The sequence below is a fragment of the Mobula birostris genome, chromosome 1 (genome assembly GCF_030028105.1).
Source record: "Mobula birostris isolate sMobBir1 chromosome 1, sMobBir1.hap1, whole genome shotgun sequence".
Taxonomy (NCBI): Eukaryota; Metazoa; Chordata; class Chondrichthyes; order Myliobatiformes; family Myliobatidae; genus Mobula; species Mobula birostris.
The window spans coordinates 132,429,407-132,457,099 of record NC_092370.1 but is presented as its reverse complement, the minus strand read 5'-3'; the positions used below and the strand labels follow the sequence as shown (position 1 = coordinate 132,457,099).

Here is a 27,693-nt window from a genome sequence, read left to right as displayed (position 1 = left end):
TGATGACCCCTCCTGTTAGACTGTTTGAGGTACCTTACATTTTATTCTTTCTACTTATCCTCTAATATTTATATCTGTGCACTTGTAATGCTACTGTGACACTGCAATTTCCTTTGGGATCAATGAAGTATCTATCTATTGTTACATACCCCGTAACCGGGCTGCCAGACCAGCAGAAATGGATCACTCAGTTGGAGTCTGGATTACTAGAACTAAGAAAGTTTTATTAAAGAAACAAGCAACACAGTAATCGAAAGGATAATAAATGCAACAGTTCAGCAATGATAAACACACATGTGCACAGAATTAAGATAACAGCATCAATCAAGCTCTATCGTTGTCTAGGGGTAAATGACCAAATTTCAAAGTGACACAAAAGTTCAGTCCAATTTAGTTCAGTTCGCAGTAATCGTTGCCATGGCAATGGACAACGTGGGGGGAGGGAGAGAGAGAGAACGGGAACGACTGATCATTCAGACACGGCTTTCACTCACAGACCGGCGATATTGCTCACAAGCAGCTTTCCGGCAGGTCCTTGGTGATGCCACCTGAGGTCACCGACTGTGACCCCTCCTCCAGATGCGGTCGATCCTCTGCAGTGAACCCGGCACCCAAGCGAGGGTGGACACACACCGGGTTCCCGCTGATCGTACCTTTCCACCCTGTGCGTTTAAGGTCCGGTACTTCCCACCGACTCGTGAGAGGCGCACCGCTTCCAGGGTATCGTTACCTCGGGTGTTGTGTGTGTCTTCCCTTAGCGAAGCTGTCCCTTTTTATCCCCCTGCTGGGGTATCGCCTGTCCATCACTTCAAACAGTTCAGGGTTCAAAGGGGGAGCCGCTCCAGACAGCCCTCTCTCCTGTCCCTTCATTACACATCTCCAGACGCTGCTCCATTTTTCCTTATCTCTCCTTCCCCTGAGGACAGGTGGCAGACCACTTGCTGATGCCACTGATGCTAACCCAGGCCAGCAAACATCTTAATTTTATGTGTATTCTCGTCACACTTCCCCCCTTTAAGGATTTTTACCGGGAGGTAAAAATTACAAACATGAATACATTATTTGATACACACACTAATATACATCTTTATCAGCTATTTGGCTAATACAGAGAATTTGAAGTTGTCAACACCTTGATAGACAGTCATCACATTTTCTGTTCCCTTTTATAGGTGTTATTAATAATCCCTTAGACCAGGCTCCAACTCAGCAAACTTCATAGTGGCCAAAAACACTGATGAATTGCGATCAATGTAACCTCTCATTTGGTTTTGTCCCGGACCACAATAACGAGGGTCGTCCCATTCCGACTCAGTTTTCTCTCGCAAGGGCTTAGTAGGAGGGGGAGGGGTATTGACCGCAAAGTTATTGCAAAATTTCCTACAGTACCCCACCATCTCCCAGAGCCTTCTGAGGGCCCTCTTGTCTGTCGGGGTTGGGAGGTCAGCGATAGCCTGCACTGTAGCTTGCATCGCTGCCAGCTGCCCCTGTGTCACCACAATTTCCAGGTAAGTGACCCTCGTGTGGCCGAATTCATTTTTTTCAAGGTTCACTATCAAGCTGGCTTCAGACAGCCGTATTAAATTGCCAATACACACCTCTGTGTTCATCAGCCCTTTAGTCACTGAATTACTCATTATATATGGCTGTTGTTTGCTCGGCTGACCTATTGTAACAGACATCACCCAACGTCCCAGTTCTTTGCATCGCCTCGGGACAATCAACCACACGGGTGCGAGTCGTTTAATTACTCCTAAAGAGTCGCTTTGTTCGGGGATTAAGGGAGAGACCTTATCAGTAGACCTGGCCAAAACAATAGCCTCCTCCCATCTGATCAATCCCATATTAATCTTTTCAAAATGGTTTTTTTCTCTTATCAAGGGGCCCCTAGCTTCATTGCTTTCCACGCTAACACCGACTAGGTTTGTTAGCATATCAAAAGCCCGTGACCGTCTCAGTTCGCGTCGGTCATGATCAATAACATCCTTCCCCCTGGGCAGCCGGTAAACCTCTTTCATGATTCCACCAACTGTTTCCTCCAGCACTGCAAAATGTCCACCGGGGGGTACCTCGTGGGCCATGTTAAGAACCTCATCCCCATAACTCTTTTGCACCACCCCCCCACTCCTCATCTGCGGGTACTGTACTTAATTTCCCTTTTTTCCTTAGCACTTCCTCCTCCACACAATAGCCTACTAGTTCCCTTGTTAAAGCTGTGTCAGAGAGAGCTGTCTCTGCCAAAACCATCAGCCCCTCGTCTCGCTCCTGCGTCTGCACAAATTCTTTCCTGGCTACTGCTACGTCTGTCCCAGCTCCCTCACTACCTCTTGTCTCACTACACTCCTCCTTTTCATTTTCTACCCCCTTCTCGTACAAGGTTGGCAGAAACGTTTCAGCTAAATTTACCACCACAGCTAAATTTACTACTGCAGCCCCATGATGAACCTGTGAGTCCATGGGCGGGGCCTCACTGCTGGGGCTGACCTGTCAATCTCACGACTGGGAACACGATTCCCCCGGCGACGTCATTACCGAGCAAGACTTCCACGCCTTTCATCGGTAATTCGCACCTCACCCCGATCGTGACTAGTCCAGAGACCAGGTTGCTTTGTGAGTGTATCTGGTGCAAAGGGACTGACTCTGTCCCTTCCCCAACACCTTTTACCTCTACCTCCCCAGTCTGGGTCTCTGAGCTAAACTCTAATATACTCTTCAGTATTAGTGACTGACACGCTCCCGTGTCTCTCCAGATCCGCACTGGAACTGGTTTTAACCCCTCTTTCACTGACACCAATCCGGCCGAGATAAACCTCTCGCGCCCTTCCTGGACTTTGGCAGACCTGCCCTTCCCTAGCGGTTCGCTTAACAGCTCGATACAGCCATTCAAAATTGCCGTTTTTCCTTTTCCCGTCTCCTTCTTTGGGGCAAAGCACCTGGACGCAAAGTGTCCGACTTTCCCACAATTATAACAGACGACCCCAGGAGATTTCCTACCAGACTGCTCCCGGTCTACCTTATCCTTCTCACTAGTCCCCGGCTTACTTTCTGACTTTTCCGGTGGACTCTCCCCGCCGTCCTGACTACCCTTCTGGTAGCCTTTACTCGGGGCACTCTTCATTTTATGAGTCAACGCATACTCATCCGCTAACAGCATTTGCGGCTAACGTGGCTGCCTCTTTCTCATCTAGGTAGGGTCTCATACCCTCAGGGACACCACCTTTAAACTGCTCAATCAGGATCAGTTGTAGCAGTCTGTCATAATCCCCCTCTACCCCCTTTGAGGTTCACCAAAGCTCACAATATGTCGGCATCTCACGGGCAAATTCTAAACACGTGCGGTCCCACTGCTTCCTCACATTCCAGAACCTCTGCCGGTATGCCTCCGGGACCAACTCATAAATCCTGAGGATGGCCTCTTTTACCACCTCATACCTCTGGGCATCTTCCGCGGACAAAGCAGAGTAAGCTTCTTGGGCTTTCCCTTTCAGTACACTCTGAAGTAACACAGCCCACTTATCCCTCGGCCAGTCCTGACTTATAGCCACTTTTTCGAAGTGGAGAAAGTACCAATCCACGTCGGTATCGTCAAATGGGGGAACCAGCCTAACCTCCTGGATCGCCCAGAACCCTCCACTTTGGTTCGGCACGAGCCCCTGCTCTGCCCTTAACCTTAACTTCTCCAATTCGAATTCCCTTTCCCTCTGTTTCTCCTCTCTCTCCAACTGTCTGTCCCTCTCTTTCTCTTCACGCTCCAACTGACTCTCTCTCTCTTTCTCTTCTCTCTCCAACTGTCTTTCTCTCTCTTTCTCTTCTCTCTCCAACTGTCTCTCTCTCTCTCTTGTCTTTCTACCTCTCTCTCCTTCTCTTCTCGCTCCAACTGTCGTACCCGGAACTCGTGCTCGAGTCTCAGTTTTTCAAGCTGTATCTGTACCGCGTCTCCAGCAGGTTTTTCAATAGACACCACCCCCAGCTCGCCTTGGGGAAACACACCTTTAGATACATAGTGCTCTACGATAGCTCTGTGTATCTCCTCTCTCCTCATTGTCGACTTCACCTTAGCAAGATTCAACCGTTTGGCCACAGCTACCAATTCCGATTTCCTGGCATCCTCTAATGCCTCCAAGGTCGGCGCCTTTATAAATTCCTCAGCCTCCATTTCTGCTGTTTGTCTTTTTTTTCTTTCGGGAATTTTAACCCAAACCCAATCAATTTACTCCGTCCCAAATTTAGCGTTCAAAATCGCAGACGAGAACCCCACTTATGTTACGTAACCCGTAACTGGGTTGCCAAACCAGCAGAAATGGATCACTCAGTTGGAGTCTGGATTACTAGAACTAAGAAAGTTTTATTAAAGAAACAAGCAACACAGTAATCGAAAGGATAATAAATGCAACAGTTCAGCAATGATAAACACACATGTGCACAGAATTAAGATAACAGCATCAATCAAGCTCTATCGTTGTTTAGGGGTAAATGACCAAATTTCAAAGTGACACAAAAATTCAGTCCAATTTAGTTCAGTTCGCAGTAATCGTTGCCATAGCGATGGACAACGTGGGGGGAGAGAGAGAGAGAACGGGAACGACTGATCATTCAGACACGGCTTCCACTCACAGACCGGCGATATTGCTCACAAGCAGCTTTCCGGCAGGTCCTTGGTGATGTCACCTGAGGTCACCGACTGTGACCCCTCCTCCAGATGCGGTCGATCCTCTGCAGTGAACCCAGCACCCAAGCGAGGGTGGACACACACCAGGTTCCCGCTGATCGTACCTTTCCACCCTGTGCGTTTAAGGTCCGGTACTATCCACCGACTCATGAGAGGCGCACCGCTTCCAGGGTCTCGTTACCTCGGGTGTCGTGTGTGTCTTGCCTTAGCGAATCTGTCCCTTTTTATCCCCCTGCTGGGGTATCGCCTGTCCATCACTTCAAACAGTTCAGGGTTCAAAGGGGGAGCCGCTCCAGACAGCTCTCTCTCCCGTCCCTTCATTACACATCTCCAGATCACCTGTCCATCACTTCAAACAGTTCAGGGTTCAAAGGGGGAGCCGCTCCAGACAGCTCTCTCTCCTGTTCCTTCATTACACATCTCCAGACGCTGCTCCATTGTTCCTTATCTCTCCTTCCCCTGAGGACAGGTGGCAGACCAACTGCTGATGCCACTGATGCTAACCCAGGCCAGCAAACATCTTAATTTTATGTGTATTCTCGCCACACTATCTACCTATGCTGCCCAAATTTGACTTCCCAAATACACCAAATAGAAATAACAAAACAAGTACCTTTGGAGATATGCGTGTGCAGATCTAACAGAACATAGTACGAGAATCTAGCACCAGAGGGCACAGGATCAGAATTCAAGGACATCCAATTAGAGCAAAGATGAGGAGAAATTTCTTTAGACAGAGGGTGATGAATCTGTGGAATTCACTGCCACCAACAGCACATCATTGGGTATATTTAAAGCGGAGGTTAAGATGCTCTTGCTTAGTCAGGGTGTCAAAGGTTACGGAGGGAAGGCAGGAGAATTGGGTTGAGAGAGATAATAAATCAGTCAGGATCGAATGATCGAATAGACCTGATGGGCCAAATGGCCTAATTCTACTCCTATATTTTATAGTCTATTAGCTTATTCCTAATGCAACCCTAGTCTCATCAGAGATTTTCCTTTGTCCTAGACACCATCCTCCAGCTTTACTACAACTAAACGCTTGTCTTTTTCTTGCCCAATTCTTTCAAAGGGTAGTTAACACAAAACTCGAAATGTCTTTGTTTTTTTTGTCCTAATCAGGGTTCAATTCCCAGTGCAGTCTCTAAGGAGGGTGCACCTTCTCTCCATAACTGTGGGTTTCCTGTGGGTGCTCCGGTCTTCTCCCACATTCCAAAAATGTATGGTTAGCGTCAATGAGTTGTGGACAGGCTATGTCAGCGCCAGAAGTGCAACTACACTTGCAGGTTGCCCCCAGCGCAACCCCACTGATTTGATTTAATGCAAATGCACATTTCACTGCATGTTTCAACGTGCATGTAACCATTAGAGCTAAATCTATTCCTTCTTTCAATTCTTTAATACCACACTGACCCAAGGAATTCTTTGACCATACAATCAAACTGCATTACCAACACTCATTTAAATATGTCAGAGGAAAAGTCTTGACAAAAGTGGTTTTTCTCTTTAGAAATAATATCCTCCGAACCTTTATTTTCCAGTGCAACATCAATAGCCTGGAAAGCAAATGCACCACCTCTTCTTTGAGCCACCAAGATTCCTCTGAAGTTTGGTCACAGCTACACTCAGACTGGAGATAAACAAAACTCCAATGATAACAGCTAAGCCATAAAATAGCGAGATTTCTGTTTTGTTTTATACAGCACGGTTACAGACCCTTCTGGCCCAACAAGACTTCCCTGTCCATTACACCCATGTCACCAATTAACCCACTAACCCATATATCTTTGGAATTGGTGAGGAAACCCATGTGGTCGTGGGAGAATGTACCAACTCCTTATTTCTAGAAAACAAACAGAAGTAACTTCACTGTAACGACTCAAAAAATCAGCAAACAATTATATGTGCACAGGTGATTATATAAAAATACAATCAAGCATAAGAAAGTTAAATTATAAGTAAATATCAATTCTACACCCCAATCCAATATACAGGAAATAACACAATATTTCTATAACGAAATGAATAATACAGCTCCTCTCCAGCTGTCATGCTGAATTCATCATCCATGTTATAAATTTTTAATCTATATTTCTATGAGTTATGGTATTAACACAGCACACCACAATGAACAACAACAAAGTAGGTCAAGAGGATCTTTCAGAATGACCCTATCAGGACAAAATTATTTCATTCACTGTTGGCTGGAATGGGATGAATTTATTAAGGCTGTGATCTCTTCTGTAGAGATAAGCCTGCCAAATAGAGATTTATTTTCCATTCCGGATGAAAGGCAAAATCTCCAAGTCACATTCTCGCTTCCTAATATCAGGACATTAAAGGTCACTGGTTCCAGTTTTCAGATGTATGATTTTCTCTTTAGAATTGTTCCCACTTAATTCTAATTGTTCTGTTGAAGTGTACACATTAACCGGCTCTTACAGGCTCTGCATTCACCAATAGATTTAATGTTTGTGCTGCACTTGCATTAAAAAGAATCATTTTACAAAAGATTGTGAATAATCTGTTTTAAAGCATTCTTTCCATTATCCTGTTCCAGGCTACAAGGAGAGTAAAGTATTCCTTAAAATATTGCTCCAGGGCGTGTTTTCAGGAGTCGTATGTCAGCCTCCTCGGATGCACTGGCAGGAGATAAAATTTTGCATTGAACCCTTTTCTACTGCATGCATTTTGACATCTTACTATTTTTATCTTCAGCACGTGTGCTGATTTCTCTGACAAATTAACATATAGCCTTTCCTGGTCTCTTACTTGGTACAGTAGAAACATCGGCAAAGTCTGGTTAAACATTGGTGCAAATATTGTTGAAAAAATAAAGGTGAACAGCATTATCAAGTCAGCAAATTCGTGGAATGAAAGGTATATGCCTCAAGTTGTTGGAAAATTTAGAGTACTATCTTTTGTTTTGCAAAACTGACAGCTTGCTCTTTGCTTCCCGACCACTTTTGATATCTTAGACATTTACACTAATTGTAGAAAGCTGAGAGTGATAATTAAGAAAACAAGAAACACTTTAAAATTGTCACTAACATTTATGTAATTCCTACTAATCTCTGGTTCAGGAAAGGAACAATTTAAACTGCTTAATCTAATAGCACACATGACATTCATAGAGCATAGCACAGAGTGAGCCTTTCAACCAGCAATGTAATGCCAACCAATAAACAAACTTCTCCATTGTCAATCTAACCCTTCCCTACTACACAGTCTAAAACTCTGTTCTTATATTTACACTCAGTGGCCACTCTATTAGGTATATCTGTACACCTCATTAATGCAAATACCTAATCAGCCAATCATGTGGCAGCAACTCAATGCATAAAAGCATGCAGTCAGAGTCAAGAGGTTCAGTTGTTGTTCAGACCAAACATCAGAATGGGGAAGAAATGTGACCTAAGTAACTTTAACCGTGGAATGATTGTCGGTGCCAGACGGGGCGGTTTGAGTATCTCAGAAACTGCTGATCTTCTGGGATCCTCACGCACAAGAGTCACTAGAGTTTACAGAGAATGGTGTGAAAAGCAAAAAAAATACATCCAGTGAGTGGCTGTCCAGTGGATGAAAATGTCTTGTTAATGAGAGAGAGGTCAGAGGAGAATGGCCAGACTAGTTCAACCTGATAGGAAGGTGACAGTAACTCAAATAACCACGTGTTACAACAGTGGTGTGCAAAAAAGCATCTCTGAATGCACAAGACATTGAAACTTGAAGTGGATGGGCTACAGAATCAGAAGACAACAGACACACGCATAGTGCCACTTTATTAGGTACAGAAGGTATCTGTGAGTATCTGTGTATATCAATTAAACATTGTCTTTTCCCTGTCCTTATCGTATGAGCCTCTACCACTGACCCCCATCAGCATTATCCAAGCATTTTAACATCCTTAAGAGAGATTTATTCTTACTTTTCACCTCTATGAATTTTTCCTTTGGTTTCCACGTTTGCATACCTTGTAGAAGGGTTATTTAGCCAATTGTTTCTGTGCTGGTTTAAAAAGCAATCCTACTAATTTTCCCCTGCGAAATCTATTCTTCCCACATTCCCTAAAGCTCCAACACTAGGGGCAAGTTAGTGTCCAATTGACACATCTTTTTGATATGGAGAGAAAAAAACTTCAGCACCCAGAGGAAGCACACTCAGTCATAGGAAATATATGTAATCTCCACACAGACGGCACAGGAGGTCAGCATGAAACCTGGGTTGCCAGAGATGTGAGGAGCCAGCACTGCCGAGTGCACCACACGTCTTCTCAGTCAATCCTCTGTAAAATTGTTCTGCTCGCCATTATCAGGAATATTCCAGCATCCTCTAAATACCCCTTTGGTGCCATTGTCAGCTTGAATTTCTACCGGGTTATAGAACACAAGATTTTCTAAGCCAAAGGTTGAGGAAAGCTTTTCTAATCATGCTTACTTGGACACCTTACCCCAATGTCATGTGGCTCATTATTTTCAGTGTTAATATGCTTTCTTCTGGGGTCTTCCAACTTATAACCATATAACCATATAACAATTACAGCACGGAAACAGGCCATCTCAGCCCTTCTAGCCGTGCCGAACACTTACTCTCACCTAGTCCCACTGACCTGCACTCAGCCTATAAACCTCCATGCCTTTCCTGTCCATATAGCTGTCCAATTTAACTTTAAATGACAATATCAAACCTGCCTCTGCCACTTCGACTGGAAGCTCATCCCACACAGTTACCACTCTCTGAGTAAAGAAGTTCCCCCTCGTGTTACCTCTAAACTTTTGCCCCCTAACTCTCAAATCATGTCCTCTTGTTTGAATCTCCCCTACTCTCAATGGAAAAAGCCTATCCACGTCAACTTTATCTATCCCCCTCATAATTTTAATACCTCTATCAAGTCCCCCCTCAACCTTCTACGCTCCAAAGAATAAAGACCCAACTTGTTCAACCTTTCTTTGTAACTTAGGTGCTGAAACCCAGGTAACATTCTGGTAAATCGACTCTGTACTCTCTCTATTTTGTTGATATCTTTCCTATAATTTGGTGACCAGAACTGTACACAATACTCCAAATTTGGCCTTACCACTGCCTTGTACAATTTTAACATTACAACTTGGATTTCAAAGTGCAAAGTAAATTTATTCTCAAAGTATGTATATATCACCATATACAGTACTACTTTGATATTCATTTTTTGTGGGCACTTACAGGAAAATAAAGAAATACAATAGAATTTCTGAAAAACTATAAATAAGAATATATCTCACATAGTATACCAAAAACCAATGTGCAAAAGATGACACATCATGCAAATAATTCTAAAAAAGTAAATAAATAATACTGAGCTTGAAAATGAGTCTATAGGTTGTGGAGTCAGTTCAGTGTTGAGGTGAGTGAAGGTATCCACACTGGTTCAGGACCCTGATGGCTATAGGGTAATATCTGTTTCTGGACCTGGTGGTTAGGGACATCCTGCCTGATGGCAGCAACATGGCCTGGACGGTGAGGTTATTGGTGATGGATGATACTTTTGTGTGGCAGCGCTCGTTGTAAATGTGCTCCTTGTAAATATCCCATCTCCACATAATCCACCCTCCAATGAGCTCAATCATTCATTCATGAAACACGCAGCACTAGAAGAAACTAAATGAAGTAGCATCCATTTTTTTGGTTAAAAATCCAACCCTATAACTAGTTTGAAGAAAAAAAAAGTCTGAGGGATGGAAATGAAGGCAAATTTAATCCGGGAATAAAATAGGCATTTTGACTGATGAAGCATTGCAAAATGAGAAAAAAGTGCTGTTGAGAAACAACAAGCAAACCCCCTGTGGCAAAAATTAACAAGCAATGATGAAAGTTTCTTAAATCCTCTATAGTTGCTAAACTAGTATACTTCAATGCCTCTGCAGCTTCCCATTGCAATCTGAAGTGCCACATCAGCATAGTGGTTAGTGCGACGTTATTACAGCTCAGTACCTCGGAGCCCGGAGTTCAACTCAGTCTCCATCTTGTACGTGAATGCCTGTGTTTTCTCCGGGTGCTCCAGTTTCCTATGATATTCCAAAGATGGACAAGTTACTAGGTTCCAACCTCCAATGAGCTCAACGCTCATTCGTTCATGAAGAACACGGCACTATAAGAAATTAACCAAAGGAGCATCAGGGTTTTTTTTTGGTTGAAAATCCAACCCTATAACTAGTAAATTAACAGTAAACCTGTGTAAATTGCCCTGTGATTAGGCTAGGGTTAAATATGTGAGTTACTGGACGGTGTGGCTTGTTGGGCCAGAAGGGCCTGTTTCCTGCTGTATCTCGAAATAAGATAAAATAAAAAGCGTGTACTCCTGACTGGAATCCAGGTGGTGAATCAGTCTGTGTTTGGCCAGGCCTTCAAAGAAACCATTTGTAATAAGGCCCCACACTTGCAATCATTGCAGCGCCCAACAAAAGCAGTGCTACGATATCTGAACATTCATGATGCTTTAAGCAACTTCTGAGCAAATTTCAACTGACCACTGAGTAGCAATCTATAATTGCTAAGCAGTTGTCAAAAGGTTTCAAGATGAAACAATCATTGTTCCTTAACTGTGTAACCATCAATTAACAAGAAAGCCTCTGGGTAGAGAACAGCATTTTTCATTAAAAATACAAACAGCATTAACCATTAATATTGTCAATTGAAGCCACAAGCTTCAGTGTTAAAAGTCCTACAGATGTGCAACAATGAAGACAAAATGTTTAATGCATTTTAATAGCAATGCTGTCAGATAAAATTCGATGGTGAGGAATGCAGACATATCAGTACAGCTGGCCTAAAGCTTCAGTAAATACAAAAATTTGAAAGAGGCATTGTAACACAACAACAGGGAGCATCAGAAAGGAATTGCTAGAATTTGGGGCATTGGCAGTTGAAGGCATGGACTCTTACAGAAGGTCAGAAATACAAGGCATTCTGCAAATGCTGGAAATCTACAGTAACACACAAAATAAGGAACAATACTGAATATTCTGTCCAAATAGCCTATAACCTGCATCAATTTCTCTAACTTCTGATAACTTCTCCCACCTTCCCCTTTCTTTCTTGTTCCATTCACCATTCTCGCTCCCCTCTTACCTCTTCCCTTCTCCTCATCTGCCTATCACATCCTTCTGGTGCCATGTCTCCTTTCCTTTCTTCCATGGTCCACTCTTCTCTCCTATCAAATTTCTTCTTCTTCAGGCTTTTACCTTTTTCACCTATCACCTGTCAGCTTCTCACTTCATCCTCCCCCACTCACCTGGTTTCACCAATAACCTTCATGCTTGTACACATTCATCTTCCCCACAACCCCACTCCCATTTTCTTATTCTGGATTCTTCGCCATTCTTTTCCAGTCCTGATAAAGAGTCTCAACCCAAAAGGTCCATTTTTTCTTCCTTTCCATGGATGCTGCCTGACCAGCTGAGATCCTCTAACACTTTTTGATGTTACTATGAATAGAAAGTCAGAGGGTATGACAATAGAGACCTCTACAGATTGTAGGGCTGGAAGGAAAAGCCACAAAAAATCATTGAAAGTCACTTTAATCCTCATCTTTTTCTCCAGTCCTGAGAAATGGTCTCAGCCTGTAACTCTTTTCCACAGATGCTGCCTGGTCTGCCGAGTTCCTCCAGCAATTTGTGTGTGTGTGTTGCTTGGATTTCCAGCATCTGCAGATTTTCTCTTGTTTGTGGCTAAAAAGAAGGCATTTGCAGAGACCAGAGCTACTGCAGCTTGGCAAATAACAAGAGCGCAAGCTGAATAAAGCATTAAGGATGCTGGTCCATCTTCTGCACACAAAGACAATTTTGAAATCCAAAATCAGATCAATGCTCTGTAAATCTCCTCTGTGTGCAAGCTATAATTGTGAAATGAGACTTCTAACTTCTCCACATCCCTGTCCCTAAACACTAATCTCACCTCCTTCTCGCCAACAACCATATCCCTAAAACCTAACCAGACCCCAACTTCCCCCTCTCTCTCCTCAAAACCATCCCTGTGAACTTAAAAGAGAGCGAAGTCTGAGCCATAAACATGATGGAGACGACAACTCGGTGCCACCTTGAACAAAAAAAACGAAAAGACATCTCCAAAGAAATATTCCCATGCCGAGACCATTTTAAAAGATTGCACACTGGCACACAACAGCTTTCTCTGCTGAGACACAGTTGGAATACATTGCTGGGCCGAGTACAAGTGTGTGGCATTTGGTCATGCAGCACTTAACAAGAGATTGTTGGTGATGGGCACTGAAATGGAAATTGTTATATGCATTCACATCCTTCATCTTAATGAGCACATTTTTTAAAGACCATAGGAACGAGCGACATCAATTTAATGGCTCACAACTTCCATATAAAAGCCATCCTTGTGCACAATCCCTTGATGAAAAAAACCTCAAAGTGCCTAATATTCATGACTCATGTCCTAAATCTAAGTCACATCAGGGTTAATGGCAAATTAAGTATTAAACAAAAATAAAAATCAATTGCAAATTGCAGCACCCTCACTAAGAAATGGCGGGCGAGGTGCATGGGCATTCGATTACCCTCATCACAGTGACAAGAGGAGCTGTCATTTATAACTTTGACAGGAGTTGTATCTGCATTGTGGCAAGGATGTGAACCAAACTTCAACCATGCTAACTTAAAAACAGCCCAGCCTAAGTTCTACTGGCAGTCTGTCTTTGCTACCAGAGGTGAGAACACATTAGACCCGGTTTATATCAACGTCCCTGGTGCATACAAAGCTGCTCCCCACCCCACCTTGGATACTCTGTCCACCTCTCTTTATGCTAAATTCTGCATATACACCACTTATCAAACAAGGCAAACCAGTTCAAAGGGAGATAAGCACCTGGTGAGAAGGAGCAACCTCACCATTACAGGACCATTTTGAAAACACAGACTGGCAGACATTCAGGGAGGTGGCTACCTACAACCATCACATTAACATTGATGAATATGCGGGATCTATGACAGGTTGCAGTACATAGCAGTGGTTCCCAACCATTTTTATGCCACGGACCAACATTGTTAATCAAGGAGTCCCTGGTCCCCAGGTTGGGAATCCCTGGTATATGGCGAAGTGCTTTGAGGATGTCACTGTTACTACAGACATCCATGTGTGTAATATCAGAAGCCATGGCCGACAGCAGGCATTGCTGAAACATCGGGATACTGCCTTCAGATTGGGGCTTAAGACAGCTCTCAGGACAGTAAGAGCTTGTGCTTTCCCATGCCATCAGGAAGGCAAAACGGGATTATTCACAGAGGATGTACAACCCGAGACACACAGCACATGTGGCAGGGCATTCAGACCATAATGGTCTACGTTGACCCTGCATGTCAACAGCAGCGCTGCCTCTCTTCCTGATAGGCTGAAAGTGTTCTACACTCCGTTTGATGCACGGAGCAATGTGCTGGTGAGGAATCCCCCGCCCACACTCACTCCGTCCTCCCAAGGAGCAAGTACTCTGTGTGGCTACAGCTGATGTGAGGAAGACCCGAGCCAGGATCAACCACGTAAAGCTGCTGGTCCTGAGAACATACATTGTTGGGTGCTGAGGGACTATGTGGTTATCAGAGACATCGTTGTCATTTCTCTGGAACAGTCCACTGTCCCCAAATGCTTCAAGACAGCCACCAACAATCTGTTTCCCAAGAGGGCGGCAGTAAGCTGCCTTCACGACCACCGTCCAGTGGCAATATAACCTCAATAATGAAGTGCTATGAACGGTTGCTTATGGATCACATTAAATCCCAGTGTCCTGCCATATTCAGCCCTGTCCAGTTTGTTTATCACTCATATTGTCCACTGATGATGCCATAGTCTCCGGACTCAACTTCATCCTGTTCCATCTGGAAAATGGTGTCTCGTACACCAGAATGCTGTTTAGCAACTTCAGCAAGGCCTTTAATACGAACGTCCTTCAGAAGCTGGTGCATCCACCGTCCTTGTTGGGTATCAACACTTCTCTCTGGATCTTGGATTTCTTGACGGAAAGGCCACGGTCCGTTTGTGTTGGCAGCAACACCTTGAGCTCCATCACGCTGGGCACAAGTGTAACAGGATCTTGACAGAAAAGCCACGGTCTGTTTGTGTTGGGAGCAACACCTTTAGCTCCATCACGCTGGGCACCAGTGCCCTCCCACCCCTGTCCCCCATGGCTCTGGACTCAGCCGGCCGCTGTTCACACTGCTGACACATGACTGCACTGCTAGATCCAATCCAAACTGTATCATCAAGTTCACTGATGGTACAGCATTCGTTGGCCTCATCAACAACAACGATGAGACAGCATCCAGAGAGGAGGTAGAGCAGCTGGCAAAATGGTGCGAGCACAACAACTCGAGTCACAAAATGGACCAGACTAAAGAGGTGATTGTTGATTTTAGGAAGGTGCAGACTGACTACTACTCACTGCACAAAAATGATTATTGCATGGAGAGTGTTAGGAGCACAAAGTTTCTGGGAGAGCACATAACAGATGATCTCACCTGGCTCCTTAACACCACCTATTTAGTCAAGAAAGCACAGCAGTGTCTCCACTTCCTGAGGAGGTTGAGCTGAGTGAGGCTCCCCACTGCCCCATTCTAATCAATTTTCACAGCAGCACCATCGGGAGTGTCCTGACCAGTTGCATCACTGTCTGGTACAGGAATTGCAAGGCATTTGACCATAAGACCCTATAAAGAATCGCAAGGACTCCTGAGAAGTTTGTCGCGATCTCCATTCTACCCATATGAGATATTTATCAGGTGTGGTATGTACGCAGGTCCCTTACCACTGTCTATCATCCCTCAACCTCCAACTATACTTTGACCCCCTATTATCAGGCAGGGATACTGTAGCACTAGGACAAGGACCTTGAGGATGGTTCCTGAAATCACGACAGCAATACCATCTTGGGTTTAGCCATCTGGTGCTTTGCTCCTGGTAGGGTAACCCATAGTGATAAGGTCAAGGGGGTGATTCTAGACAAAGAGCAATCCAACCAAGACCTGAACAGTCGAGCGGGCAGTCACCTTGCAGTCCATGACACTGGACCCTGAACCCCAACCTGAGAAGCTGGTGAAACATTCTGGTTTCCTTAGCTGCATAAGCCTCGGGAAGACAATCTCTGGCCCCGCCAAACATGGGAGATTGGGGCGTGAACCCACCCCAAAACCCCACTTATATGGATGCCGTGTGATTCGTTACCCTGTTACAAATGAGTGCCACGAAATTACAGATGCTACACCGCATACAATTAAATTCTTTATAATTCTTAATTTGACTAAAGGGTTAATAACAAAAAGAACCAAAAAAAGGGGCCCAGTTTAATGAAATGGTCTAATACGCACAAGTTGGATCTCATGGTTTCCCCAAGTCACCAATCCTCAATTGATCTCACCCCAGGATTCGACAAATCATGGTCCAGCTCCGGGTCGAATCCTATGATCTCTTCTCTCTGGCGTCTTCTCTCTTCGTCTCTCTTGAACCACCAAAAAAAAACCCCAAGCCCAACCTTAGTGTCACTCACCAGAGAAACCACCCCTTCAATTCAACCATCCTAATTGGATGGCAGACATGTCCCCATATCTTCAACAATAATCCAAACATAAGCTGGAAACAAGCAGCTCGCACAGAGCAGCGCAAAATGAAACACATACAGCATAACAGTAAAATATATGGACCAGGGCATTACACTAGGAAGGGGTAAGTGCAGACAGGTGAACTCCTCATTCACTCCAGGTCTGTACAACAGCACTATTTACGCACCATTTTCTGCATCTTCTTCTTTAAAAGGCAGATACACAAAGCATGTTTCAATTCTCTGCCATTTTTATATTTTACATGATAACTTCTTCAGTCTCAGTCTGTTATGGGAATAACAACAAATGTTTATTAATGTTTTTCATTTTGCACAGAGAATTATAAAAAAAATCTATAAACAGGCTATAGAAATATTTACCATCCTTTTTATAAATACTTGCAACAGTTATCTCAACTTTGATCCTCAAAATTCTAAACTTCCCCCGTCTACAGATTCATTGATATTGTTGACAATGTTGCAAGCTTCTTCCTTTAATCTGATACTGTAACTGCTGAAGAGTTTTGGCCCAAAATGTCAACTGTACTCTTGTCCATAGATGCTGCCAGGCCTGCGGAGTTCGTCCAGTATTTTGTGTGTGTTGTTCAGATTTCCAGCATCTGCAGATTTTCTCTTGTTAGGTATGGTTAGACCACTTGTCCTACTGGGTTGTTGTGCCAACAGAATTGATCCAAGTTGGTTGTAACATTTATTAATTCTTGATACATTGACCACTGTTTGTTTATGTTTTATCTTTCAACACCTTTTCCCCTATTTACCACAGTCAACATATGTCCCATACCTTGAGAACCCTGGCTTCAGAATCCAATGTTCAATTTTTAAGTAAACTTTAAGTATATTACAATCCCTTTTCCCTAAAGACCGTAATCCAAAAAAATTAATTAACCTTTCTGAATTGCACAGTCCAAGAACCAAACATTTCCATATGATATTGAAGGCCATTCTGCTCTTCAAATATATGGAGCTGTCACAGCAAAGTGCCCCCCCACCTCAATTCCCACACTTATTTCTCTGTAATCTGCTCACATCAGCCTGTACAGCAGCATCACCCGTCCCCAGTCCTGAGATTCTCCAACACACAACAGACTCTACAGATGCTGAAAATCCAGAGTAACACATACAAAGTGCTGGAGGAACTCAACAGATCAGGCAGCATCTATGGAGGGAATAAGCAGTCAATGTTTTGGACCCCTCATCAGGACTGGAAAGGGAGGGAGGAAGGAACCTGAATAAAATGGAGACAGGATAAGAAGTACAAGTTGGCAGGTGAAAACAGGTGAGGGGAAGGTAGGTGGGTGAGGGGCGGGGGATGAAATGAGAAGGTGGGAGGTGATAGGTGGAAAAGGTAAAGGCCTGAAAAAGAAGGAATCTGACAGGAGACAACAATTGACCATGGGAGAAAGGCAAGGAGGAGGGACACCAGTGGGAGATGAGAGGCAGGTGAAGAGAATGTAACGGGTGAGGAGAGCCACAATGAATAATGTAAGAACAGAGAAGGTGAAGGGGAGAAAAATTACTCCAAGTTAGAGACCTACACAGTAGGAAATTTATAGTGACCAAATAACCTGTAACGTGGGAGGAAACCAGAGTGTTTGGGGAGAAAAGGCAGCATCTATCATCAAGGACTTACATCACCCGGGTTGTTACAGCTGTGGTCAGGCAGGGAGCGAGAAAGGTCTCAAGTCAGGAACACCTATTCATTTTACATTCATTGGGACTTGAAACAACCTGCACAACCCTGACTTTACCTTCGCAATGGAATGCCTCTTGCACCACCATGGACACAGCTTTGACCATATCTTTGTTTTTGTTGAACTAATGTCTTGCTTTTGCAGTCCTCCAAAAACCCCAGCCCACTGAAGGGTGTAATTTTACTTTCAAGATTCAAGACTGTTTATTGTCATTCTTCAGTACACCAGTGTGAGGAAGAACAAAATGTTTGTTACTCTTTATCCAATGCAGCTTAAAAAACATAATAAGCATAAGCCACACAATAATTGTAAAAGCAATCCTGTTAAACACAGTTTACAAATACTTTTTAGTATGGCCACATACATAAAATTAGCTTATATAAATAAACTGTATATATATATATATATTTGTGTTTGTGTGTGTGTGTGTGTGTGTGTGTGTGTGTGTGTGTATGTGTGCACGCGCGTATATATATATACATACACATATACAGACATACACGTGATGTCAGGTGCAGAAGTATCTATATATAAAGTGACTCTGACAGGAATTGTCTGTACCTAGTACACCTGATGTTGCTTGCAACTTTTCATTGTGCTGTGCCCTACCTCAATGTGCTGGTGCACACTGCAATAAATTTAACTTGACTTGAAAGCATGTAAGCTCCACATAGACAGCACCAGAGTCAAAACTCCATTTGGATCAGTGGCATTGCAAGGTAGAACTGCCTGATATACCAGCTTGTTCACTGGTTCATCAAGAAAGCCTGTAGCAGGGTGACTGCCAATACACCCCTTGATAAATTGGAAACCTTTCCACCCATTTCATACTCAAAATTAAACATTTAGTACATAATAATTCCCACACCATTTTTAGCCCTTGCTCACCTTCTCTGTATTTTTCCTTTGGTTTGTCAATATCAATTCAGAAACAAATGTAACCAAACTTAAAACTGATTTTAGTTATTTCTGATATCACGTTTCTATGGATTGAAATTGGTCTCAGGAGGTGGTTAATGGGAAACAAAGTCATGCAGAGTTTAAAGCAGGCTACTGATGCACTGCTATGTGTTCTACAACTAATATAATACTATTAATCTCTCTCCATCTCGTACAATCATATAGGCCTTAGTTAGGAAACATGTTCATCGTTATTTCACAGGAACCTGAAGGATTAAGTGAGGATCAATTGATGGATCACCATGTAGGCCTGCTAGAAATCCAGCTCAAAGGACCATAGAGCCTGCTGACAGCATCAACAGTAGCTTCAAATGGTATTGCAAGAACCAGTAAGAAAATTAGACCCGCTCATGGGCAACACTCTGAATGTATACTGTCTGAAGCAAAAAGTGACCTGTTGGAAGAATTCAGCAAGTCAAGCAGCAACCATAGAGGAAAGTGTGCAGTCGACATTTCGTGTGGAGACTAATCATCTGGACTGAAAGAGTAGAGGGGAGATAGTAACATAAAGAGGTAAAGAGAGGTGGGGCAAATGAAAACTTAATTATCCAATGTCAAACGATCCATTCCCCTTTGATCTCTTTCTCTCTCCCTTATTTCCAGTTTCTTTCCCCTCCCCCACCTACTCCATCTGCCCATCACCCATACACTCCTCCCATTGGGTCCTCTCCCCCCACTGCTCCCATCTGCCCACTGTATCCCCCTTATTTAATTCCTGTTATAAAATGAAATTATCTATAGCCCTTTGTTGCCTCCATATCTCACCCTGCAAGCCTCAGTCTCTCTCTTTGCCCAATGCCTTTCATAAGACTCCATATGCCCATGGAACCCCGCCTCACAGCATCCACTTCTTGCTTGCCAGCTCTTGCCCCATATGAGCCTCACTCTTTATACCAGTGATCTCCCCTCTGCCATCAGTCCAGATGGAAGGATGCTTTCTGACCTGCTGAGTTCCTTCAGCAACTCATTTTTCAGCACCTGCAATCTAGTGTTTCCATATTCTGCCCAAGGACCTTTTCTGTCTTATCCCTTCCAGACTGAGGAAATAAACTTCAAGCGGCATTCAAACACATACTGTACTGATCGAAAGATCACGCAATGCATTGCTGAAACAATGCTGAAAGGAAGCACATCTCAGAAACATTCAATATTATGAGAAGTCACAATTCCAGCAAACCAAAAAATGCAAGAATTATTCAATATTTTTCTTAATCTTTTTGAAGTAGTTTCCTTTCAATTTAATGACAATAATAAAAAAAGCTTGACTTTCTTCTTAATGGGTCCCATGTATTACTTTGAAGTTTAACTAGCAAATTCTGCTACCAATTAGCCATGAATGTCAGTTCTCCCTGGTGGGATTCCAGTTATTGCTTCAACAGAAAATGGCTATGAATACCAACAGTGATAAGAACGTTAACTTCACAACTGAGAGGTCAGGAAGTGCAGCTTTCTGGCTCCTACTTTAAAACGGAGTCCACCGAACAGACTCTGAAAAGATTATCAATTCTTATCCAGATCACTATACCAGACCACAAAATAAAAGAACATATCATTACTTCTACATCAATACCCAACAAATCAGGAGTGACAATGGCAGTTTACTCCACACTTTAAAGTGCAAAAAATGTTGAGACGTTTTTTCTGCAGTAGAACAAATAGACAAGGGTGGTTCTGGTGCATCCTTTGCCATCAATACGGACAGTCTGAGGGAATAGCAATCTCTCATCTCTTCCCTCCATTTTAAATAGAACACAAGAAGAAGGGCTTGGGCTCATTATCCCATCCGTTACTACATTTGTCTCTTTGGTTGACTGCAAGGCAGGCATCAACGGCATCTGCACTATCTAACGGTTAACAAACAACAGGGTCTTCTTTTGCACATTGGTTGTTTGTCAGCTTTATGTATAGGTTTTCAGAATTTCAAGTGGGTTTCTTAATGCTTCCGAAAATGGATCTCAAGATATTCTATGGTAACACACATACTTTGATAACAAATTGACTTTTGCTTTGAAATCAGTGGTTAATTTGTTTGTTTGCCACCATGGACTACAAGTATAATCCAGTCCTGGCAGGCAAAAGGACACCTTTAGGATTACAAATATATAATTGAGTCACCTATCGCTTTGGCCTCTGAGAGGCACAGTTCATTTTTGCGAACATCACTTCCTGTACGCAAGCTGTTTTTTGCACCACTTCCTGCACAGGTAGTCTCTATTCTGCACATGATGGAAAGGCATTCATCTTCATTCACTCTTTAATTGCCCTTGAAATGTAATATCTTTTCACAAAAATAAAAGATATCCTATTAAAAACCCTGAAAGAAAGCTTCTGTCTTGGGTGATTTGTAAGAACTTGTTTAGCTCACTGCATGGCTGTGTCCACACGTACACTGAGGGCAGTAGACCTATTAAATGAAACACCGTTTACCCACAAAGCATTTCAGTTAAAAAATAGTGCTTGATATTCCTACATTACTTGTGCCATTGCTTTAAATCCAAGGCTGTGTTCTACAGGCAATGAATCCTTCAACACATTGGATTCTGTAAAGAATAACTCCATTCCGTAAAGCAAAAATTGTTTTTAACAAGGATTCAATCTCATCAAGAGTTTAGCATGAATAAACACCATGACTACAATTCGTAATCTGTGATCAGCATCATGAGACATTTATTTTAACTCTTTTTTCACTGGCAGTCTACTCTCCAAAAAGATGGAATCCTCTTGCTGGATTTTAACTCTCGCCTCCTAAAGTGCTAAATTCTAACAGGGCTATCATTCTTTGAATGTCACCAGCCATCAGAGGTTTCAACAAGCCAATCATGTTGGAAACCCTTATGTGAATAACGATTGTGAACATACTGTTTAACAGTAAAAGGCATCACCATCAGGCCTGACCCAACATTCACAAGAACAACGGTGATCAATAGTTTCTCATCGTATTAGGCAAACTGGTTGGTAGATACACATTTTGCCTCTCTCCCTCCTTTCTGAAATAACAGAATCATACAGTATATGCTATGCTCCAATCTGCAGGAACTATTCCAGAATCTATATACAGTAATTCTGAAAAATGATAACCAATACATTCAACATTCCAACAGCCATCTCTTTCAAATTCTATGTCATAAATCAACAGATCCTTAGGATTTATGGCCTCTCAATTTCACCAGCCTCTCTAGTATTTTTAAATTAATATTGATTGCTTTTCACTCTTAATTCTTGCAAGTCCTTTGTACTCCACTACTTTTGTGTCTTCTATGAAGACAGAGACAGCATATTGTTTAATTGCCCTACACAATATTCTAAATTTAAGATATTTTTATCTACTTAATGCAGAAATATTCTGATATTGAAGACTGTTCAGCAAAGGTTCACTGGAATGAGTTCTAGGAGGAAGGGTTGGTGAAAAAGGTAGAGCAAGTTGAACTCACTGGAATTTTTTGACAAGCAAGATGTGGTCTAATTGAAACATAAAGTACTGAGCGAACTTGGGGTAGATACAGAGAGAATGTTTCACTTTGCAAGGAAATTCTGAGCTCAGAAGTATTAATTCAGAATAAGGGATTGTCCAACTAAAATAAAGCGAAGAAAAGAATTTTCTTCTCTCAGAGGAGTATGGATTTTAGGAAATCTTTATTTCAGATGGCCATGCAGGCTATCATTGAACATACTGTTATGATAGTCATGGGGACTTCAATTTGCAGATAGATTAGGAAAATCAAGTTGGTGCTGGATTTCAAGAGAGGAAATCTGCCTACAAGAAGCCTTTCTAGAGCAGCCTGTGGTTGTGCTCACTCGTGGAAAGGCAATTCTGGATTGGGTGCTGTGTAATGAACTAGATTTGATTATACAGCTTAAGGTAAAGGAACCCTTGGGAGGCAGTGATCATAATATGATAGAATTCACCCTGTGGTCAGAAAGGGAGAAGGTAAACTCGAGTGTATCAGTATTCTAATGGAGTAAAGGGAATTATAGAGGCATGTGAAAGGAGCTGGGCAAAATTGATTGGAAGGGGACACTAGCATGGATGACAGCAGAACAGCAATGGCTGGAGTTTCTGGGGCAATCGGAAGGCACAGGATAGATACATCCTAAAGGTGAAGAGGTATTCTAAAGCATGGATGGGGAAATTGTGACTGACAAGGGAAGTCAAAACAACATAAAAGGAAAACAGAGTGCATATTGCAAAATTATTGGAAAGCTAGCAGACTGGAAAGCTTTTAAAGACCAACAGAAGACAACTAAAAAGCAAAAAGGAGAGAAAAGATGATATACGAAGGAAAGCTAGCCAATAATATCAAAGAGGATACCAAAAGTTCTTTTTTCAGATATGTACAATAAGGAGTAAAAGAGAGATGAGAGTAGATATCGGACTATTGGAAAATAATGCTGAGGAGGTAGCAGTGGAAGCAAGGAAATGGCAGACAAACTTAATGAGCATTTTGCATCAGCCATCACTGTGGAAGACACAAGTACTATGCCATGAATTCGAGAGTGTCAGGGTGTTCGATGGCTCTGGGCCTGTACTCGCTGGTGTTTAAAAGAATGCAGGGGGGGTCTCATTGAAATCCATAGAGTGGATGTGGAGAGGCTGTTCCCTACAGTAGGTGATTCGAGGAACAAAGGGTACAACCTCAGAACAGAGGGACATCCATTTAGAACAGAGATTATGAGGAATTTCTTTAGCTAGAGGGTAGTGAATCTGTGGAATTCATTGACACAAACAGCTGTAGAGGCCAAATCATTGAGTATATTTAAAGCCAAGATGGATAGGTTCATGATTAGTCAGGGTATCAAAGTTTACAGGGAGAAGGCAGGAGAAAGGGTTTGAGAGGGATATTAAATCAGCCTTGATAAAGTGGCAGAGTATACTCGATGGGCTGAATGGCCTAATTCTGCTCCTATGTCTTATGGTCTTATATTCTTGAATAGATTTATTTTACTGTAAGGAATCAAGATCTGACAGGAAATGAATGCAGCCCCCAGCCATGTCCTGACTCAATATGCGCACATTACAGCTAGTCCAAATGATTGCACATTCAGTTTGAACAGACTGAGTGTCAGTCTTAAATGGCAGGACATTCTCAACAGACCGAATGGCCTGATTCTGCTCTAATGTCTTATGGTCTGTGTTCTCAATGGCAGAGTGAAAGTCCACGAATGACATACCCCTACTCTCACTTTCTCTCATTCCTGTGGCAGAAACTCACTAAGCCACCCTTTAATTATAGCCTTAACTGAGTGCCATCAGATTTATGTATATTCTGCATAGAAAAATAAATACAAGTAATAGCGAAAGAAGGGATTTTATCCAGAAACCAAATACCCATTTCGGCAATGGAACTTATTAAGAAGATTAATTCTTTGCCTTGTTTTTAAACACTGATAAAGTGCCTCACATTCCGTGGCAGATACAAGCTCTGAACTTGCCAGACAATAGTTACAGCAGTCCTGTCAATATTGTTTCAGTCACATAATTTGTGATTTGTTTGGAAAGTATGCTTTTATGGCAACCCACTTAAAAGATCTGAAAAGTCTGTTGCCATTTTAGATCCTATCACTCCAAGAAGCAGACAGCTAATCACCCTTACACCACCTTTCACAGGGTGAAAGTCTGCAACTCTTCATACATTATCTTGATCGTAAATGCAGAAATCAAAGGAGGGTTTATAAGAGCGACTGTGCACATTACATTAGATCGAGTTAAAAGCAATTTCAATAACGAGATTCTACAGATGCTGGAAATCCAGACTAACACACACTAACTGCTGGAAGAACTCAACAAGTTCATCAGGACTCTGAACTGTTTATTTTTCCCCACCTGATGAAGGGTCTCAGCCCCAAACCCTTTTCATCGATTCTGCCTGACCTGCTGAGTTCCTCCAGCATTTTGCATGTTACTCTGCACATACAGAGTCTACAAACAGATTATCACCCTTAGAATAGTTTTAAACAATTTGAACGTGTATGAATACCTAAACGGCATTTAAGTAACCGGTCAAGATAAACTGTACCAGTATCTAATCAGGGCAGTGAAATGGGAAAAAACATGTTACACTGGACTGATCAAAACCTAGTTTCCACGGCAGGGTTTTTCCGCAGCAGTGGTTAGGAAGAGCCATCTTCGTTCCCGTTTCACGCGCCTTTACCCAGATCTGCATCTCCTGTCCGTTCCCAGACAACGCTTCAAACCACTGCCCAAGGCAACGCAGGTTCGGCAGCTCGTACCCACACCCTCACAACAATTGCTAGCCCACTGAAGTCTCGCACACGTTACAAGGCATTAGCCTGCGCAGCGCAAACAGAGCCAAACGCAATAAGCCGGATAAGGGAGCATGTGCCGGATTCTCTGGGCAACATTGGACATTTCACAAAAGCAGAACGGAAATCAGCTGGAACTCCAAACCCACGCCGTCAGAAAAATAAGAGCAAGCGAACGAAATTTCCTGAGGAAACACACCACTCATCAACCTTCACCAAGGTCCATTTCTAGCTGCACAAAATGTACAAACATTCTTGCCTCACAAACATATCACAAACTGAACAATTATGCATTGTAACAACACACATCAAAGTTGCTGGTGAACGCAGCAGGCCAGGCAGCATCTGTAGGAAGAGGTGCAGTCGACGTTTCAGGCCGAGACCCTTATGCATTATGCATTGTGTTACTGGAGGAGAAGCTCACATAGCCTTTGAATATATTTTAAGGACTTGACATGGACGAAACAAGAAAACATGTTAAATGTTTTTAAAAGTTCTTTAAACGGCAACATCTGAACAATTGTTGCAACTTTGGATGTTGTTCTTGCCTTGAGTTCCTGAAGCTAGAGTCAGTCATGGAAACCGGCACTTCGGCCCATCTATTCCGTCCTGAACTATTGCCCCGCCTAATCCATCGACCTGCACCCGGACCATGGCCCTCCATATCTCTCCCATTCAGGTACCTGTCCAAATTTCTCTCAAATGTTGAAATGGAACCCGCATCTACCACTTCCGCTGACAGTTCGTTCCACACTGGCACCACCCTCTGAGTGAAGAAGTTCTCCCTCATGTTCCCCTTAAACGTTTCACCTTTCACCCTCAACCTATGACCTCTAGTTCTCGTCTCACCCAGCCTCAACGGAGGACAAAAACCTGATTGCTTTTACCATATCTACACCCCTCACAATTCTGTATAGCTACTATAACACTTTGTTGTTTGACCCAAATAGGGCAATACAGTATCCCAATACAACAAACAAGCGCCAATAATGCACTTATATCTCAATTCCATTGATCTTCTCCTGTGACTCTTGATACAAAACTTATGTCTTTTATTTTGCCAACAAAAATCAGCGGTACAATGCGACACATTTGGAAGAGTAGAAGATATCTAGGTGTGCTGCATATGCAAACAACATTTAACGCAAGTAAGTGCTGATACATAGAAACAATGACATTGACACAAAATCCTACACTGACATTTGCAAAATGATTCCTGCACGTTTGGTGAAAAACAACTTTGTCATCAGTTCCAATGTATTTTTATGTGCAAGATGATTTCTTTGTAATGTGCATGATAGCACTACAGCGGGCGAGTAGTTACGTGAAAAATTGGATCAAAATTATTGATCAGTTTTTTAATGTAATTAAATTCCAGCAGGATGTATTGACGTTTAAACCATGGTTGTTCTAAAATAGGAAAAGAGCCATCTCACTGATTACAGACAGGCAAATACTGGGAGCATAATCAGGTGGCATCTTCACGATAAAAGAACATGTTTAACTTCGTTTTTTTTTCCCCTCCTCAACACAGCACGAGCCTATGAACATGAGTCCTGGTTAGGACTATCTATAAATGACAATTTCCTCGTTCAGAAACTCCGCACTATCAGTGTGGGAAACGCACCGAATCTGACAGATGAGAAATCACGCTGATAAAGGAAAGTTAGGCTTCCCCAGCGCCTTTTTAACATACACACCGAAGCCAACCTTATTGCTTTTGTTAATAATTCACAGTTTTATCTACAGTGTTTAAAGCCCATCCATACCCATCAATACTGTCGCGCTAGTATCAATTGAGATTTTGTTAAAACCAGCTGTTAACAAGCGCTGTCGCTGGATTTCCACTCACCCCCAGTTTTCTGCTGCGAATTTTCACATAGCCCTGTTTCACTATGTCATTAAAATTTGAAGCCATGGCTGGTGTCGCTTTCCCACTGCTGAGCAAGTCCCTGTTCAGCCGGGAGCCCTTTCCCCCGGCAGCTCCACGTTTGAGCCCTCGAGTGTGCGCTAACCCGGTGTCTTCGTCTTCGTCTTCTCCTTCTCCTTCTCCTCCTCCTCCTCCTCCTCCTCCTCCTCCTCCTCCTCTTCTTCGCGTGTGTATTCAGCCGACTCGGAGGCTATTCCATCTCAGCGGGGAGGCAGAGCGTGTCACCTGATTTTTTTTTCCGAACACTCTGCTTCCTGGATTACACCATCCCCGGTTGTCAAAGGGGGTTTGCTTCAGAAATCTGTCTTTTACCAAACGGAGCGTAAACCGCGGACTGTGCGCAGTTTATCAAGTGAAAAGGGGAGGAGTGGGCATTGATTTTAGATTTTGCATCACTTCCCGTTGGTAACTTTTTAATTTACTTTACATTGAATGTATTGTTTTTATTATAAATTGGCGATATCTATTGTATTCTCCAACGATTTATATACACTGAGGAACTGTATACGTCAGTGAAGGATTTATGTACACTTATCCTGAGGAAAGATCTCGGCACGAAAAGCCGACTGTTTAT

At 42.8% G+C, this 27,693-nt stretch overlaps 1 protein-coding gene across 2 annotated transcripts in view; it reads right to left on the bottom strand.

Annotated features, from left to right (window-relative positions):
- Nucleotides 1-27,230, bottom strand: part of dok6 (docking protein 6) — a 605,271-nt gene extending 578,041 nt beyond the window's left edge. For both annotated transcript variants that reach the window (XM_072273010.1, XM_072273075.1), the window contains exon 1: nucleotides 27,042-27,230. In XM_072273010.1, coding sequence (XP_072129111.1) covers nucleotides 27,042-27,107 — 66 coding nt within the window. In that variant the 5' untranslated portion in view covers nucleotides 27,108-27,230. The remainder of the gene's footprint in view (nucleotides 1-27,041) is intronic.
- Nucleotides 27,231-27,693: the final 463 nt, after the last annotated feature.